The sequence below is a fragment of the Camelina sativa genome, chromosome 10, assembly GCF_030686135.1.
Source record: "Camelina sativa cultivar CO46 ecotype springtype chromosome 10, ASM3068613v1".
NCBI classification, from domain to species: domain Eukaryota; kingdom Viridiplantae; phylum Streptophyta; class Magnoliopsida; order Brassicales; family Brassicaceae; genus Camelina; species Camelina sativa.
Genome location: NC_141889.1, coordinates 11,819,048 through 11,833,002, shown reverse-complemented (window position 1 = coordinate 11,833,002; position 13,955 = coordinate 11,819,048). Strand labels below are relative to the sequence as shown.

At 29.3% G+C, this 13,955-nt stretch overlaps 2 protein-coding genes and 1 non-coding gene across 7 annotated transcripts; 2 read left to right on the top strand and 1 right to left on the bottom strand.

Annotated features, from left to right (window-relative positions):
- Nucleotides 1–78: 78 nt before the first annotated feature.
- Nucleotides 79–1,967, bottom strand: LOC109126970 (CMP-sialic acid transporter 2-like). The gene is made up of 4 exons (XM_019230981.2): nucleotides 951–1,967; nucleotides 711–833; nucleotides 471–547; nucleotides 79–300 (listed from the first exon to the last, which is right to left on the bottom strand). Exons 1-3 carry the CDS (start codon nucleotides 1,026–1,028, stop codon nucleotides 503–505), a joined length of 246 nt encoding a protein of 81 aa, XP_019086526.1. The 5' UTR covers nucleotides 1,029–1,967; the 3' UTR covers nucleotides 79–300; nucleotides 471–502.
- Nucleotides 1,968–8,118: 6,151 nt separating this feature from the next.
- Nucleotides 8,119–10,296, top strand: LOC104718724 (uncharacterized). 5 transcript variants are annotated; one of them, XR_756436.2, is made up of 6 exons: nucleotides 8,119–8,359; nucleotides 8,764–9,084; nucleotides 9,161–9,307; nucleotides 9,400–9,495; nucleotides 9,664–9,818; nucleotides 9,998–10,296. XR_756436.2 is itself a non-coding variant. In XM_010436516.3 (5 exons), the coding sequence occupies exons 2-5, from the start codon at nucleotides 8,790–8,792 to the stop codon at nucleotides 9,678–9,680; spliced, it is 555 nt and encodes a 184-aa protein (XP_010434818.1). In that variant the 5' UTR covers nucleotides 8,119–8,359; nucleotides 8,764–8,789; the 3' UTR covers nucleotides 9,681–9,913. The 5 variants fall into 5 exon arrangements, 2 of the variants coding, with proteins under 2 accessions (XP_010434818.1, XP_010434820.1); XR_756437.2 differs by having other exon boundaries at nucleotides 9,985–10,296; XR_015568614.1 differs by having other exon boundaries at nucleotides 8,166–8,359; nucleotides 8,764–9,060.
- A 113-nt stretch (nucleotides 10,297–10,409) lies between these two features.
- TRNAT-AGU (transfer RNA threonine (anticodon AGU)) lies at nucleotides 10,410–10,483 on the top strand. Its single transcript has one exon. It is a non-coding gene; the product is annotated as a tRNA-Thr (tRNA).
- The last annotated feature ends 3,472 nt before the right edge of the window (nucleotides 10,484–13,955 follow it).

The following is a 13,955-nucleotide window of genomic DNA, read 5'->3' as shown; positions in this document are numbered from 1 at the left end:
TAACAACGAAGAGTTTACCTAACTATGAAGTTAAAAAAACCGAATATCTTCTACACCATTCAATATCCGATTTATCAATGTTGTGAAACAGATATATAATTTAGATTTGAAGAAATGTTACAAAAATATTCACAAAAATATACCATTTAAAAAGAGTTAATAAGTAAACAATAATGAAATATAAAATATTATCCACTTAAGTCATCTGAACTTGCCGTTAGAAAAGCAACGGGTTGGTTCCTTTGTGATACCAGTTGAGAATAGTGTCTTCACATCAAGTTCATACAAAGACCTCACTACCTAAGAACAGAGAACAGAGAAAGTTCAACAACACAAGCCAAAAGTTCTGATCTAGACAGTAACTGACCACAGCGTTAGTTAACACAACCAACTCAACCAGAGAACTGAAAAGAGAGTTCATTTCTCTGATGCTATATGGAGAAAAAAACTGTGTATCAAGATTAGCAAACCTGAAGATAAATGTTTGTGTCGTACTGGCTCTTTAGAGCATACTCGTTGTAGACGGATGCCAAAGATGTATAGTAACCTGCATGATGATGTGCTGAATAAGCGTAAGCACGAATTACAACTTTTCTTTGATGCAGCAACAGGTTCGCAATTGCATTACTTACAACAGACTATGTGCATGAAATCACTTCCATACTAAATTCCAAGGGAAGGATATATAAGAGCCAAGAAATGTAACTTACAAAGATAAAGGTACAGATGTATGCACCCGTAGCAATTGGAACAGCCACAGCAGTAGCACCTTCAGGAAGAGAACGCAGCTGATTTACACTAATCCCTATCAGCAAGAGCGCAAGTGCTTCCCACTACAACAAAAAATAAGAAATTAAATCCCATTGAGTTGGAGGTAAGGAAGGTCAAATAGAATATGTGTAATACTAAAAAAATTATACATACAGTAACCAAGAATAATTGAACCTGACCTGTATGATGGAAAACCGTCGCTTCATTATCATCTTCAGTAGTACAGCAATTACCAGAACCTTTAGATTGCTGAGCATCTTAACAGTAGCAGGATTGAAATATAGCTGGCACAGCAGAAAAGTGAATCGTTGTGTGAAACTAAATAATAGAAAGAAAGATAGATCCAAACATTAGCCAAGAAAGGCTAGATATATACAACAGCTGAGCATACTGTAACTATCTTATAAGCAATTGTTCAGTGCAAATTTCACAGCAAGCTCAAACATTTATCACCAAAAGGTAGCCTGTCATATTGCAGAATTCTGAGCTGAACTTGCATATAAACTGTTGTATAGCTATCGCCTCCAAATCAACATATCCGAAACTGAGTTCTTAAAACGCATGCAACGAACAAAGCATCAAATATAGTGAGAATGTGGGGGAATATCTTAAGTGATTATGATGATAACTATGGATTCGATTAATCTTTCCAAGTCTAACGAACTTAAAGAAATTCACATCACTAGCTGAATTTCATAATCAACAGATCCAAAACTCACCATTGATTCCAAACTTCAATCAAAAACATTAGTAGAAGACCCACTTTTCGTTTGGGATAAAGTTTTCGACCTACCTCTTACGGTTCTTAGACATCATAAACAAAACTTTCATATCTTCTTTTAAGTTAAAAAAAAGGAATTTTACGAACAAAATTTTTACAAACACTAACGCAATAAGAATACACTTAAAACTCAGTATGAGGATCAGATCTGTAAGCTATCTTTAAGTTGAGCCAAACCAAAAGATAGATTCCTTTGGCCATCTGCAAAGCTTTTACCCAACAATCCAAATACAAATAATAATTGTTGTTGGTCGATGCTGCTTGGTCCGAATCCTGCTTCATCTGTGCAGCTTCGTCGGCAAAAGACAAACAATTTTTTTGCAAAAGAACTTGGAGACGGCGACAAAGAGCATAGAGAGAGAAACAATTTTTTTTAGGTCTTTTAAATTGACGAACACGATCAAAATGAATCAACAGTCAAGATTAAATAGAATGATCCAAAATAATATAAGCGGGTCAAAAATGATCCGCGTCTTCATCCGTTTAGATGGGTGGAGAAATTTCCTTTGTACCTTTTAATTAAATCGAATATTTGGTCATAACTCCAATATCATACTCTTGTAATTTCTTACAAAACAAAGATTTATTAGTTAAACGACTTTACAAATAATAGTAAAGATAAGAATTATTATGCAACTTGATTACAATTAATTGACTTTACATCAATCGGTTCACTCATATAAACAGTGCCAACTATATCAAATTAAACAATACCACCTTAAATTTTACTAAATTTTAAGCGTGTGAAATCTACAAAACAAATAATTAAATGAAATGTAACTGAAATAAAACTGTCTCTTTTTTCAATATCTTTTAATTTCTCATTGAGCTAGCTAAATTGTATAAATAGGAGCACATTGATAGTATACAACCGCATTTTATTTCATATGTATGAATAATATTCCCCGGATTGGCTTGTTTGAATTATTCAAGTAATAACAAGAATAGGATTCATGCTGATATTTTTTTTTGCTTTTTTGTAATTTTAAATAAATTTAACATATATGTTTTATTTTATTGGTTTTAAAAGTATTTTATTATTGTTTTGTTTTGAAAAAAAAATTACTTATAGCTAATTTTTCATATTTGGAAGGTAAATTCTTGTTTGACATCTAAAAGTTTTGTTACCTCATATGCTAAGTTTTGGCTTATGAAAATCACATATATATAAAAGTAAAGTTTAACTCTCTCCTTATTGGTCCACTTGGTAATGCAATTTTAACAAAAAACAAATAATTATATTAAAACACAAATTTAAAAACAATTAATTTTCACATTTAACTCACATAATAGAAAACTGAAATCATATAAATTATGCATTAACTTTATTTCTCCACTAAGTTGTATTAATCAATTGTATTAAAACAAAACAATAAATTAGAATTGTAATTCTCATTTTTCTAAATGTAATTTTTCATCATTTCTCTTCCTATAAATACTCATTATATTATTCTCTTAGTCTATCACTCTTTCATATTCTCATTTTCTTCCACTACTCTCAAATCTTTTTTTTTGTTTTCTTTTGTATTTTTTTCTGTTATTGTTGTTGTATGGGTAATAAAAAATCAAATCAAATATCATTGTAAGAGCTTAGTTTTAGAGTTTGTATGATATGTATATCTTATATATATTTTTTAATCTTTTAAAAGATTTATCTCCATTTTCTATTTTATATAACATCTTATAAGTCATTATTTTCATACTTTCTTACAATATTCACCACACAATAAGATCATGAAGTTGAAATGATCAATATCTAATTATCTATTATGTCTCTGGTTATCTCACATATTCATGTATCATTTTTAATCATTTATAAATTTCAATATAATATTTAAAGATCAATGTAATTATCCATTTATCAATTTATAAAGACTATTTTGTTTTGTGATCCAATTGATAAATCTGCAAAGATCAATATAATATATATTTTTTTTATGATTTGAGGTTTTTGAAAACAAAAAAAAAATATAATTAAACAATTGGTTTTTGTGTCTTATATGATAATTAATCCTAATCAATGGCTCCCCAATGTTGCCCCTAAAATATTTATCACCATATCTATTCATATTATGTGAAGAACTAATCAAAACAAGGGTTAAATGTGGAGACAATTACGAGTCTAAAGAAGCAAGACAGAATGAATCGAAAACAGATTGAAAACGAAACAGAGTTATAGATAGAGTAGTAATAGAAACAGTTGAAATGGAAAAGTTGAAAGGGAAACAGTTGAATTAACAATAGAGATAAAGAGTAGATAAGGTGGATTTCCTTGATGACTGTGGCGATCATCAAATAGGAGTAAACAGGATCATCAAAAATCATTAAACATGAGTAGCGATCAGCATGGTGGTGGTGTCTCCACATGCTCATCTGCAAAACAATACAACAAGATAATTTTAATAAGCCAAACATCTCCAACAGTTAATAGCTATAATTGTTACAGTACCATCTCAATTGTTCCCTAAGGTAATCATAACATCTCCTTATCTACACAGTACCATCTCAATCTCAACCGACTCTTAGATATCTATTGTTCCCTAAGGTAATCATAGCATCTCCTTCATCTCAACCGACTACTGTTCCCTAAAGTAATCATAACATCTCCTTCATCTCAACCGACTACTGTTCCCTAAGGTAATCATAACATCTCCTTCATCTCAACCGACTACTGTTCTCTAAGGTAATCATAACATCTCCTTCATCTCAACCGACTATTGTTCCTTAAGGTAATCATAACATTTCCATCCCTACCTACCATACCTATCATCTCATTTTCTACCTACTCTTACCTAAGGTTGCTTCCTTGCTTGATTTTTTAGACTTCTTCTTATCAATTTCCTCGGATCCCCCCTCCTTCTCCTCATCAAAAGCTGCTCCTGAAAAATGAACACTAGAAGTGGAACGATTACTTGAGCTGGATGTACCATCCTGATCTCACATTAAAAAATGATCCAAAAAAAGAAATCATATTCAACTAAAACTTAAATATAAAAATAAAAATATAATTTCAAAAATACCTTTTAACTAAATTCTCTAAAGATGAAACCATTAGTATGAAATCTAGCACTATAAATTAAATTAACTAGTGAAAAACAAAAACAAAAAACCAAAAAAATAAGCTATCCTTGGGGTTTTAAAAATTATTGAGATTGAAGAATTCATATAATTTTATTAGAAAACTAATTTAGTTTGTCACTTCAAAAGTAATATTTTTTTATTTTGAAATATTATGTGTAAGTGTTGAGTTTATATCAACAAACAACCAAATCATGTGAATTTTGATTCGGCCACTTGGTATTCCTTTTATTTTAGGTTATAAAAAATTAAAATATTTCTTTATAATTAAAGACATGTAACTCCATTTAACTCAAATGTAACTCCTATCCAATAATTGTACATTAATTCATTCCTCCAACTAACTTATTTATCTTTCAAGAGAAATATTTTTTGTTAAATTATAATATTTTTTAATTATTTTGGTTGGCTAAACTTATATTCATATTTTGGTGGGCTAAATTAATATATTTCTCATGTAAAATTATTGTTTATAATATATTTATCATTTCAAAGTTTAAAGCAATATATCATATATATATATATATATATAAAAGTAAGGTTTTGGTCTCTCCTTATTGGTTGATTTTTATTTAATGTTTTCTAATTTTTTATTTGCTTTTTAATTGCTTTAAACAATATTTAAGACCCAATAAATACAATACATTTAACTCACACATTAAAATAAAATTATAACTGATAATAAAATAAATTATGCATTAACCATATTCTACCATTCAATTTTATTCAAACACAATAAATTACTATTGTAACTCCATAATTCTAAATGTAACTTCCATTATTTCTTATCATATAAATAAGCATTCTCTCATATTGGCATTCTTTTACTATCTCATTTTCACATTCTCTCATTCTCTTCTACAATACCTCAAATCATTTTTCGTTTTTTATTTATTTTTGATTTCTTATTTTTGTTTATGGGTTGGAAAAAACAAATGAAATATCATTGTAAATTTTTAATGCTAAATTTTAATTTTCGAGACTACATGATATATATTTTACATTGTTCTTATTTTAAAAGATTCATCTTCACTATCTAATTTGGATTATTATCTTATTAGTAATCATTCTCTCCTCCTCTCCCACCAATATCAAATGTTGTTATATCTCATATGTGTTGTAAGAGTTTGATTCTATATTTTAATTTAGAAAGTATTATATATATAGATATATATATATATATTTTTTTTTTTTTTTTACATTGTTCTATTTTTTAAAGATTCATCTCCATTATCTGATTTGGATTACCATCTTATAGTAATCATTCTCTCCTTCTCTCCCACCAATATCAAATGTTGTTATATCTCATATGTGTTGTAACTTGTAAGAGTTTGATTCTATATTTTAATTTAGAAAGTATTATATATATTTAACATTGTATCAATTTTTATTTTATTTATATAAAAATAAAATATTTCTTTTATATTTCTTGCCTTTCTAATCTATTCATATTTATTTTTTAAATTTGCATAGTTAAATTTAAATTCACATATGTTGGTTTTTACAAAAAATTTAATTTTATTTGATAATTAGATGTTCCTATTCATTTTTAAACGATGTAACATAATATATATAAGCATTTTGTCTTGCAATCACAAGTTCTATTTCCATTGCTTAACTCTATGGTTAAATTATAACATATGTTGTCCTATTTGTAGGAACAACAACATATTTATTTAATATATTTAAAAGAGCAGATGATTAATCAAAATAAACATTTCTCAAAAAAATTTAATTCAATCAGTGTGAGTGTACTTATTACTTTGAAAAACTTTTACATTGAAGTTCATAAAATCATATAAGAAAACTAAAATACTATGTCACTTCAAATTTGGAAGGAAACACTTGGTATTCCTTTTTAAAAAAAGTCAAGACACATATAAAAATTTATTAATATTTAACTCACTTTAAAGGCATAAAATGTCATTTAACTCAAAAATAACTTCTATCCAATAATTTCATACATTCCTCCCATAAATCATATATATATATATATATGTTCAAGATTATATTTAAATATTACAGAATTTTTTAGTTAGCTAAACTTATAGTCACATATATACAATATATATATACTTAAGAATTTATATTACTTATTATCACCATAATTCGACCCATTATTTGCTTAACTCAAAATTGGTTTCAAAGCCAGCTAAATAAAAACAGAAACGATCTTATTGATATTAGACCAAAACATGGGCATACAAACATAATCACTTACACAAAGATAATTATTTTTAAAAAATAACTTATTATTGCAACATCAACGTATGAAGGTTTACATAAGCAGTTAATTAGAAAATCTAAAATACAATAAATGTATTGGAAACAATATCAGTCAATGATAAGATTGGATCCTCAAAAGCAAAAAACAATATCCTCATGATTCATAAGAAATAAACGCCACAATTGTACACATCTAAACGAAATGGTATAAAGATATAGTGTATAAATACAAGTGACTGCGAAGCCCGTATATGCCTAACTAAAACGAAATAATACAAAAGAGAAAACAAAAAAGACAAAAAAAAAACAAGAAAGTGCCAACTACACCACAACCCACGCGTTGCGTGGGGAAGCAGCTATTTTCATATATTTTATAAGATATGTATTGTTATTTTTTTATTATATGCCATCAAAATTTGTTTATGTATGTGTTTTTTTTTGTATGTTTATGTTGTTTGGTATGCTTTCTCGGTCAAGATGATTTTGAGAAATATGCTACATATTTGGTTTTAATTTTGTAAAAGGTTTAATACGTGTAAATATTGTTTTTTAGTGATTTAAGAACGAAAATATCAGAAAGGGAAAGGTATATTCTCTCTTTCGTGGTAGATTTAAAAACTGGTCAAAATTTGGAAATAATTCTTTGATTGGTTTTACTGAAAACCTGATTCTTAATTTAACAAAATAAAAGGAAACTGCTAAACTATATTTTTATTAATTTTAAATGTCATAATAGTCGTAAATTAAATTTGAATGACATAATCTCCTAACAAAACTTTCACATGTAATTTATTATTATAAAAAGTCACTAGGATTTAACTTATTTAGTAATAAAATTATATATTTTTAATTTTTAATATTTTTTATATTTAGTGATATAATTATTCTTATAATATTATAATTTTATCAGGATAAAACACTAAAATTATGAATTATAACTTTTTGTATAATGTATAATTAATCAGAATAATTAACTGTTTTATTTATTTAAAATAATACTATTATTGTTTTGTTTGATATATAATTAATTAATTTAACTGATTGTTTATTTTTCAGTGTATACAGTTTAATGATTGATTTTTCTATTTTGGAACACATATATAGAAAAGAAATTTGCTATTAATATGGAATTTAAGTAGAATTAATTAGTTTCTATAAAAAAAATTGATTTTGTCAATTTAGCAAATTTTACTTATTGCTTTTAGTGCAATTTTGTAGGAAGTAAAATTTTAAATAAACAAAATTAAAAGGGTAGAACCAAAAATGTACTTCAAAAATGTATATATAGATGTTACAGTTTAAATAATATAGTAGGGATATAAAGTTGTGAGGAATTAGGCAAATACGATAATGCAATATGGAAATGTCATAAATCACATATGGTAACGGTTGATTAAAAAGGTAATCGAATAAATAAAAAAAACACATTTGTTGGAAAAAATTCAAGAAAACGTTCGTCGATTCCATCGCCGACGCTTCAACTCGGTGACATATGTTGTTCAGGTCAGTTGTTGAATCTTTCTCTGCATCGTTTCCGTTCGCCCCTTGTCAATTGTGTAATCAATCACGCCCGTTGTCTTCGTAGTTCTGATTCCCCCTCTCGTCACAGTTTTTGCCAGTGCCGTGTTATGGATAAAAGATTTTTTTTTGTTCGCCAAGGATTTGTTTTCTCTATATGTGCTTATTCCCGAAATTAGGGCTCCTCGGTTCTAAAACGTGTTTATCAAGTAGTCGAGAGTCTAGGGTTTATTGGTTCAATAGATCCACACGCAAATGTGGATCCTTTTTAATCATCTGTCCTCATTCTTTTGGACCGGTCAATTTGGATGGTATAGTGTTATAGTCTCATCGAATTCTGATTTTTGGTGTCATCGTAACCCTTTTATATCGAATTGGATTCTAAGTAGATACAGAGTCATATGCGAGCAGTAGAATGGAGGAAGAGGCTGTGGAATCGAGGAAGAGTAGGAAGGAGCAAGAAAGAGAAAGGCGGCGTCTAAGAGACAGAGAAAGAAGACAATCTATGAGCCAAGATGAGAGGGAAAAGCATTTGGCTAGGCGCCGCAAAAACTATCAGCTGCGAAGGCAGAGAGCTGAGATAAACCGTCTTGACTCTCAGATCCAACCAATCAGTGGATGCAGCCAAGGAGCAATGAATTCACCGCCTGATTCTGGAGCCAGCTTGGTTGAGTCGTCTGATCAGAGTGAGGCTCTAGCTCCATCTAAAGGTAATTAATGTAAATTCAGAACTAGATAGTTGTGAAAGTGTATATCATGTGTGTGTGTGTGTTTGGTGACTTGCAGGTGTGGGAATACCAGTGGAGGAGCTGGCTAAAATGATGGGTAGTATAAGGCTGAGCCGTCTGAAACATCTGGCTAGGACATTGAATAAGTCCAGTACTAATGGTGCAGAGTCCAGCAACACAGGAGCATCAGATGCAAAGACCAGATGTAATTAAGCTAGCTAACTCACATATATAACAACACTATATTCAGAAAGAGAGAGAGAGATCTAACTTGATTAAGGCTACGTCAATGGACAGGTGCAATGTCAAGTGGGCTACGTTTGAGTCGGATGAAACGACTGGTAAGATCAAAGGGCCAGCAAGAAGGGTCATTGTCGCATTCCCAAACGCAAGGTTGGTTAATAACTTGCAAATTAAGACAAATTCACATATAAAGTTGGTATTTTTTTGGATGATTACAAATCAAGTCACTTCTTTCTCTCATGCATCATTTAGCTCTCTCCAATATTCTCCGTTCAACTAATATACTAACTGACTCTCTTCTTCTTCTTTTGTTAACAGAACCTGAGCTTCAATAGAGTGTACAACTTGAACGAGAAACCTCATCATCAACTAGTGTTTGTAAAAGTGAACCTATTATTGTTTTGGAGATACATCTAGGAAACTCACCATATTTTGTTTTCAAATGCAAGTGAGAGAATACATCATATTCTTCGGTATTTTTCTTGTCACAGCCATTTCCTATCCGACATTTATCATTATTTGTAGTTCGGAAGAAGAAACGAGAGTTTACATATCATAGTTGAGTAAACCTATTTTGCAGACAAGATAATAATTTTGACAATGTGACAATTCTCTTGTTATTGACTGATGGATGTAAAGATTTACATAATAGGTTTTGAATCTTTGAGAAGGAAGGATGGCCATAAGAAGTTTGGTATGACTAGGGGGGCTATCTCGTAAAATTAAATATTTTGATGATGAAGTTTGGTAGTCCCAATCATGGAGCTCCGGATAAAAGTAGTAAGTATGTATGGATTATAAAGAGAGAAGGATGGAAGTTTGCTGATAAAAAGCATTTGTGGAGCAAAAAAATGCTAACATTGTAAGATTCAAATGAACTGTTAAAAAATAAGTTCTACTGAGATTATTATATATAACATATTTGGTAACAGGAATTTCGATTTTATAAAAGAACTGTCACTGGATTTACTTGCATACATCAAAAAGTAAGACATGTTGCAACAAATATGATCGTCCAACGCCTGTACCAGATTTATAGTATGTTGTGCAATAACTGTCGCGTAGCTTTCATAGCTCAGTTGGTTAGAGCACCCGTTTAGTAAGCGGGAGGTCTTGAGTTCAACTCTCAATGAAAGCAATTTTCTTTTCTTTTTTTTGAGACTTAAAAGTCTCTCACAAGTGCCAGATATTGAATAAAGCAATTTGGTGGCCTCTGAGTCTGCGATGGCCGCTTATGAAGATTCCTGCCAACGCTTTTTTGAGGAACAGAAGAAGTTGCCTGAGGGAGCTGAGTTAGCTGCGGTTGATTCACATGAATTTGTGTGGACGCTACTGCTTGAACCTCCCAGGGTCCGTTGGCAAACCGACTCAAGTTAACGGTAAATGACGGGTTTGTTTTACGGGATGACAAGTCACTTGCACATTACAATGCCGGCCATAAAGGAGTCGTATCACTGTCGCTGTCTTCGTGAGAGAGCTTGGTGGGGAGATAGACGTGGACTCCGTTTAACTTTTAAAACATATCTTTTAATATGTGTGATCCTAATCTCTCTCTCTCTCTCTCTGTAATACTCTTGACGATGTTCTTATTCTTGGGAGGTTTATTATTATTATTAGTTTTCTATAATTATATTTCGAAACCAATAATTACTTTATCCTAAGTGTATTAGTATTACTCCTTAAACAAAAAAATCAATGTTGTAACTTTGACAAAAAAAAAAAAAAAAAAAAAGAAATTAGTGCACAATTATGTAAATCATCGAGGGCAAACAAAAATGTGATGAGCTCTAGGAAAATTTGATTTTCAAAAATTCAAGACTTTTTGACCCATTGATTATCTATATTTGTTTAAATATTTTCGAATATTCGATTTTATTTATTTATTTACGTTAATATCTCACGTCGGTAATAAACTGACTTAAATATACACGTCGGTTACGAAAGCGACGTAACTTTCATCGACGTAAATTTTTTTTATTAAACTATCAACTATCCTTTTGTGGTTTTATCAAGATATTACATAACAATAAGAGTTCCCTAACAATATAACATGAGTGTCCGCTCAAACATTTTGTAGCACACTCGTAAAATTTAAAACTATATCTTTTAATATATTAAAATAAATTCCATTTATTTTGATAGTAAGAAAAATTAGTACCAATTTATGTATTATTTTTTCACAAAGTTTCTTTTTAGGATCTATTTTATGATATAAATAACTATACAGAACCCTCTTAATTATATAAAATTTTTATTTATCTAATTTTTTATTTTTGACATGGAAAAGTGGCACTGCTCGTCCTTGTAGTTAAGCCAATAATCTTATCATATTAGACATTCACATAATTCAAAAGATACTATTCTGTTTTAAATGATTGTGGGTATATTTTATTTAACTTTTTGGTATTGATTTTTTGTTAAGAAAATTGGTTACAAAATATGCTTTCAGAATCTTATTTCAAAACTGTTCTCACTTTTCAAAAATTTACAAAATAACTTTTTAATGTTTGATATACCCTTTAAAAGAAGGATAAATAACAAAGCTGGCCTCTGTAATTTTCCTTTACAAGACTAAAACTGTAGATTTATACCAAAAAGGTTAATTTTCAAATTTTGATATTTAAGTAGAAAGATTGATTAAAGATTTTTAAATATAAAATTTGGTTGATTAAAAATTGGTTCACTGGAAGTAATCTTCCGAGTAAAGAAAGAGAAGTACATTTGTCCGGAAGAAAATTGGTTGACTGGAAGTAAATCTTCGGAATAATTGCTATTGGTATATCACATATTACTTCCAGTCAACCAATTTGATTGATTAAAGATTTATACCAATAATAATTACATGGCACATTCTATAAACTTCCAAATAACATTATTTAATATATTACAATATTTTAAATAAATTAGGTTTAAATTATCAATTTCACATTAAGAGTTTAGTTTTGAGAGATAGAGTTTAGTATTTTGAATTTAAAATTAATTTTAAAATATAATGTTATTTTTGGAATTTTAAAGATGTTGTGCTAGATTTTTGTCAACTAAATATTAATTTAAAATAAAATCTCACAGTTTTGGTTACCTAAAATGGAAGAAAATAAAACTTGTTTTAATGCTATTTATGAGAATTTCCTTTTCTTTTCTTGTCACCTCTAGTCAACTGATTTTAAAGGATTTTTTTCTGTGTAAATCAAATTTAACCGATTTTTTTTTTACGAGGATTTTCATGTAAATAAAATTTTCACATCTCTATTTTGAATAAAATTTTTCTTCAACTTCCAATAATGGATAAGGAAAACACTCTTATAAAGTAAAAAATAATATACAATATAACTTATAGTTATATCATCAAATTTTTTATTTATCATCTAAACTCCAACAATGATAAATCCAAATCTACATTCAAAATTCTGAAATCTAGCTTATATGAGCTAAAAGCGTTTAAAAGTTACATATAAAGATTATACTGCGTATTATTTATAATTTTATTTTGATTAATCAATTTTATACGATTCTTTGTTATTATTTACATACTTTTTCATCCAAACTTGTTAAAGAATTATAACACTTTATTAGATCTTACAACAACAACAACAACAAAAAGTGTTTAGTAGAACTTTAAAGTATCTTCATCCAATACTCTAAAACAGGTTTAAGACTAAATCAATCTTATATAAACTATAGTTTATATTAAAATTGTTAGTAGAACATTGAATCATTTCCTCCAAATATAGGAAGCAAAGGTGCATAATTGGAACATCAAATCATTTCTTTGGATTACTATTAATAGTTTTTTTTATTGATGCTATGTCTCCCTTTTACATTTATCATTGGAACAATTTTGTTGAGCCAAGGGACTCTACCGCTCAAGCTATGTATCACCTCTTGACCAATCAGAGAACAAGTCTTGAAGACATTAGGTTGATGAATAAAGCATTTGCTGCTCAGTTGAGACAGTGGAGGATGATTTGTCAACCTCAAGAGAGGGTGATCTAATTCCAATTGCAAAAGTGGGACTTTGTTGCTTCTTGGGTGGTAATCCTCAAAATACTTAAGCCTTTGTTGTTGCTTTTGTATTTTTTTTGGTTCATCTGTGTATTTGGTCGTTGTAGATAGTTGTTTTGTGTGCCCAATCTGCGAAGTCCTTCTTGAGGATAAATATAAGTTACAAATAATTGATTGATACAGATCTACTTGTATCTAATTCCAAATTGTTTTAGGTTAACTTCGTTATTATGTGTTGGTTGTTGTTAGGCCTGTCGTGTCAGGAGGCTCAGGCCATGAGGAATGCACTGTTGTTACTGGTAAGTCTTATTTAATTATATCTTGAAATGCATAAACTGTTAGTGCCTTTATTTATTCCTTAATGCGTAATTTGACATATGTAAACTGTTAGTGCGTTAATCATACATTCCACGTTCAGTGCATCAGCCCATGGCTAACAAAACAACGTACTTGTCCAGTGGGTATGTCTCTAATCTAATATTTATATTTGTCTTTTGCAGTTTTTTGTTTATATTTTAATATTGATGAGGTAAAATATATTTCACAGATTCCCGTCGATGGCTGGCGTTACAATAACTAGATCATTGTCGTTGTGATTTTGCCTAGTT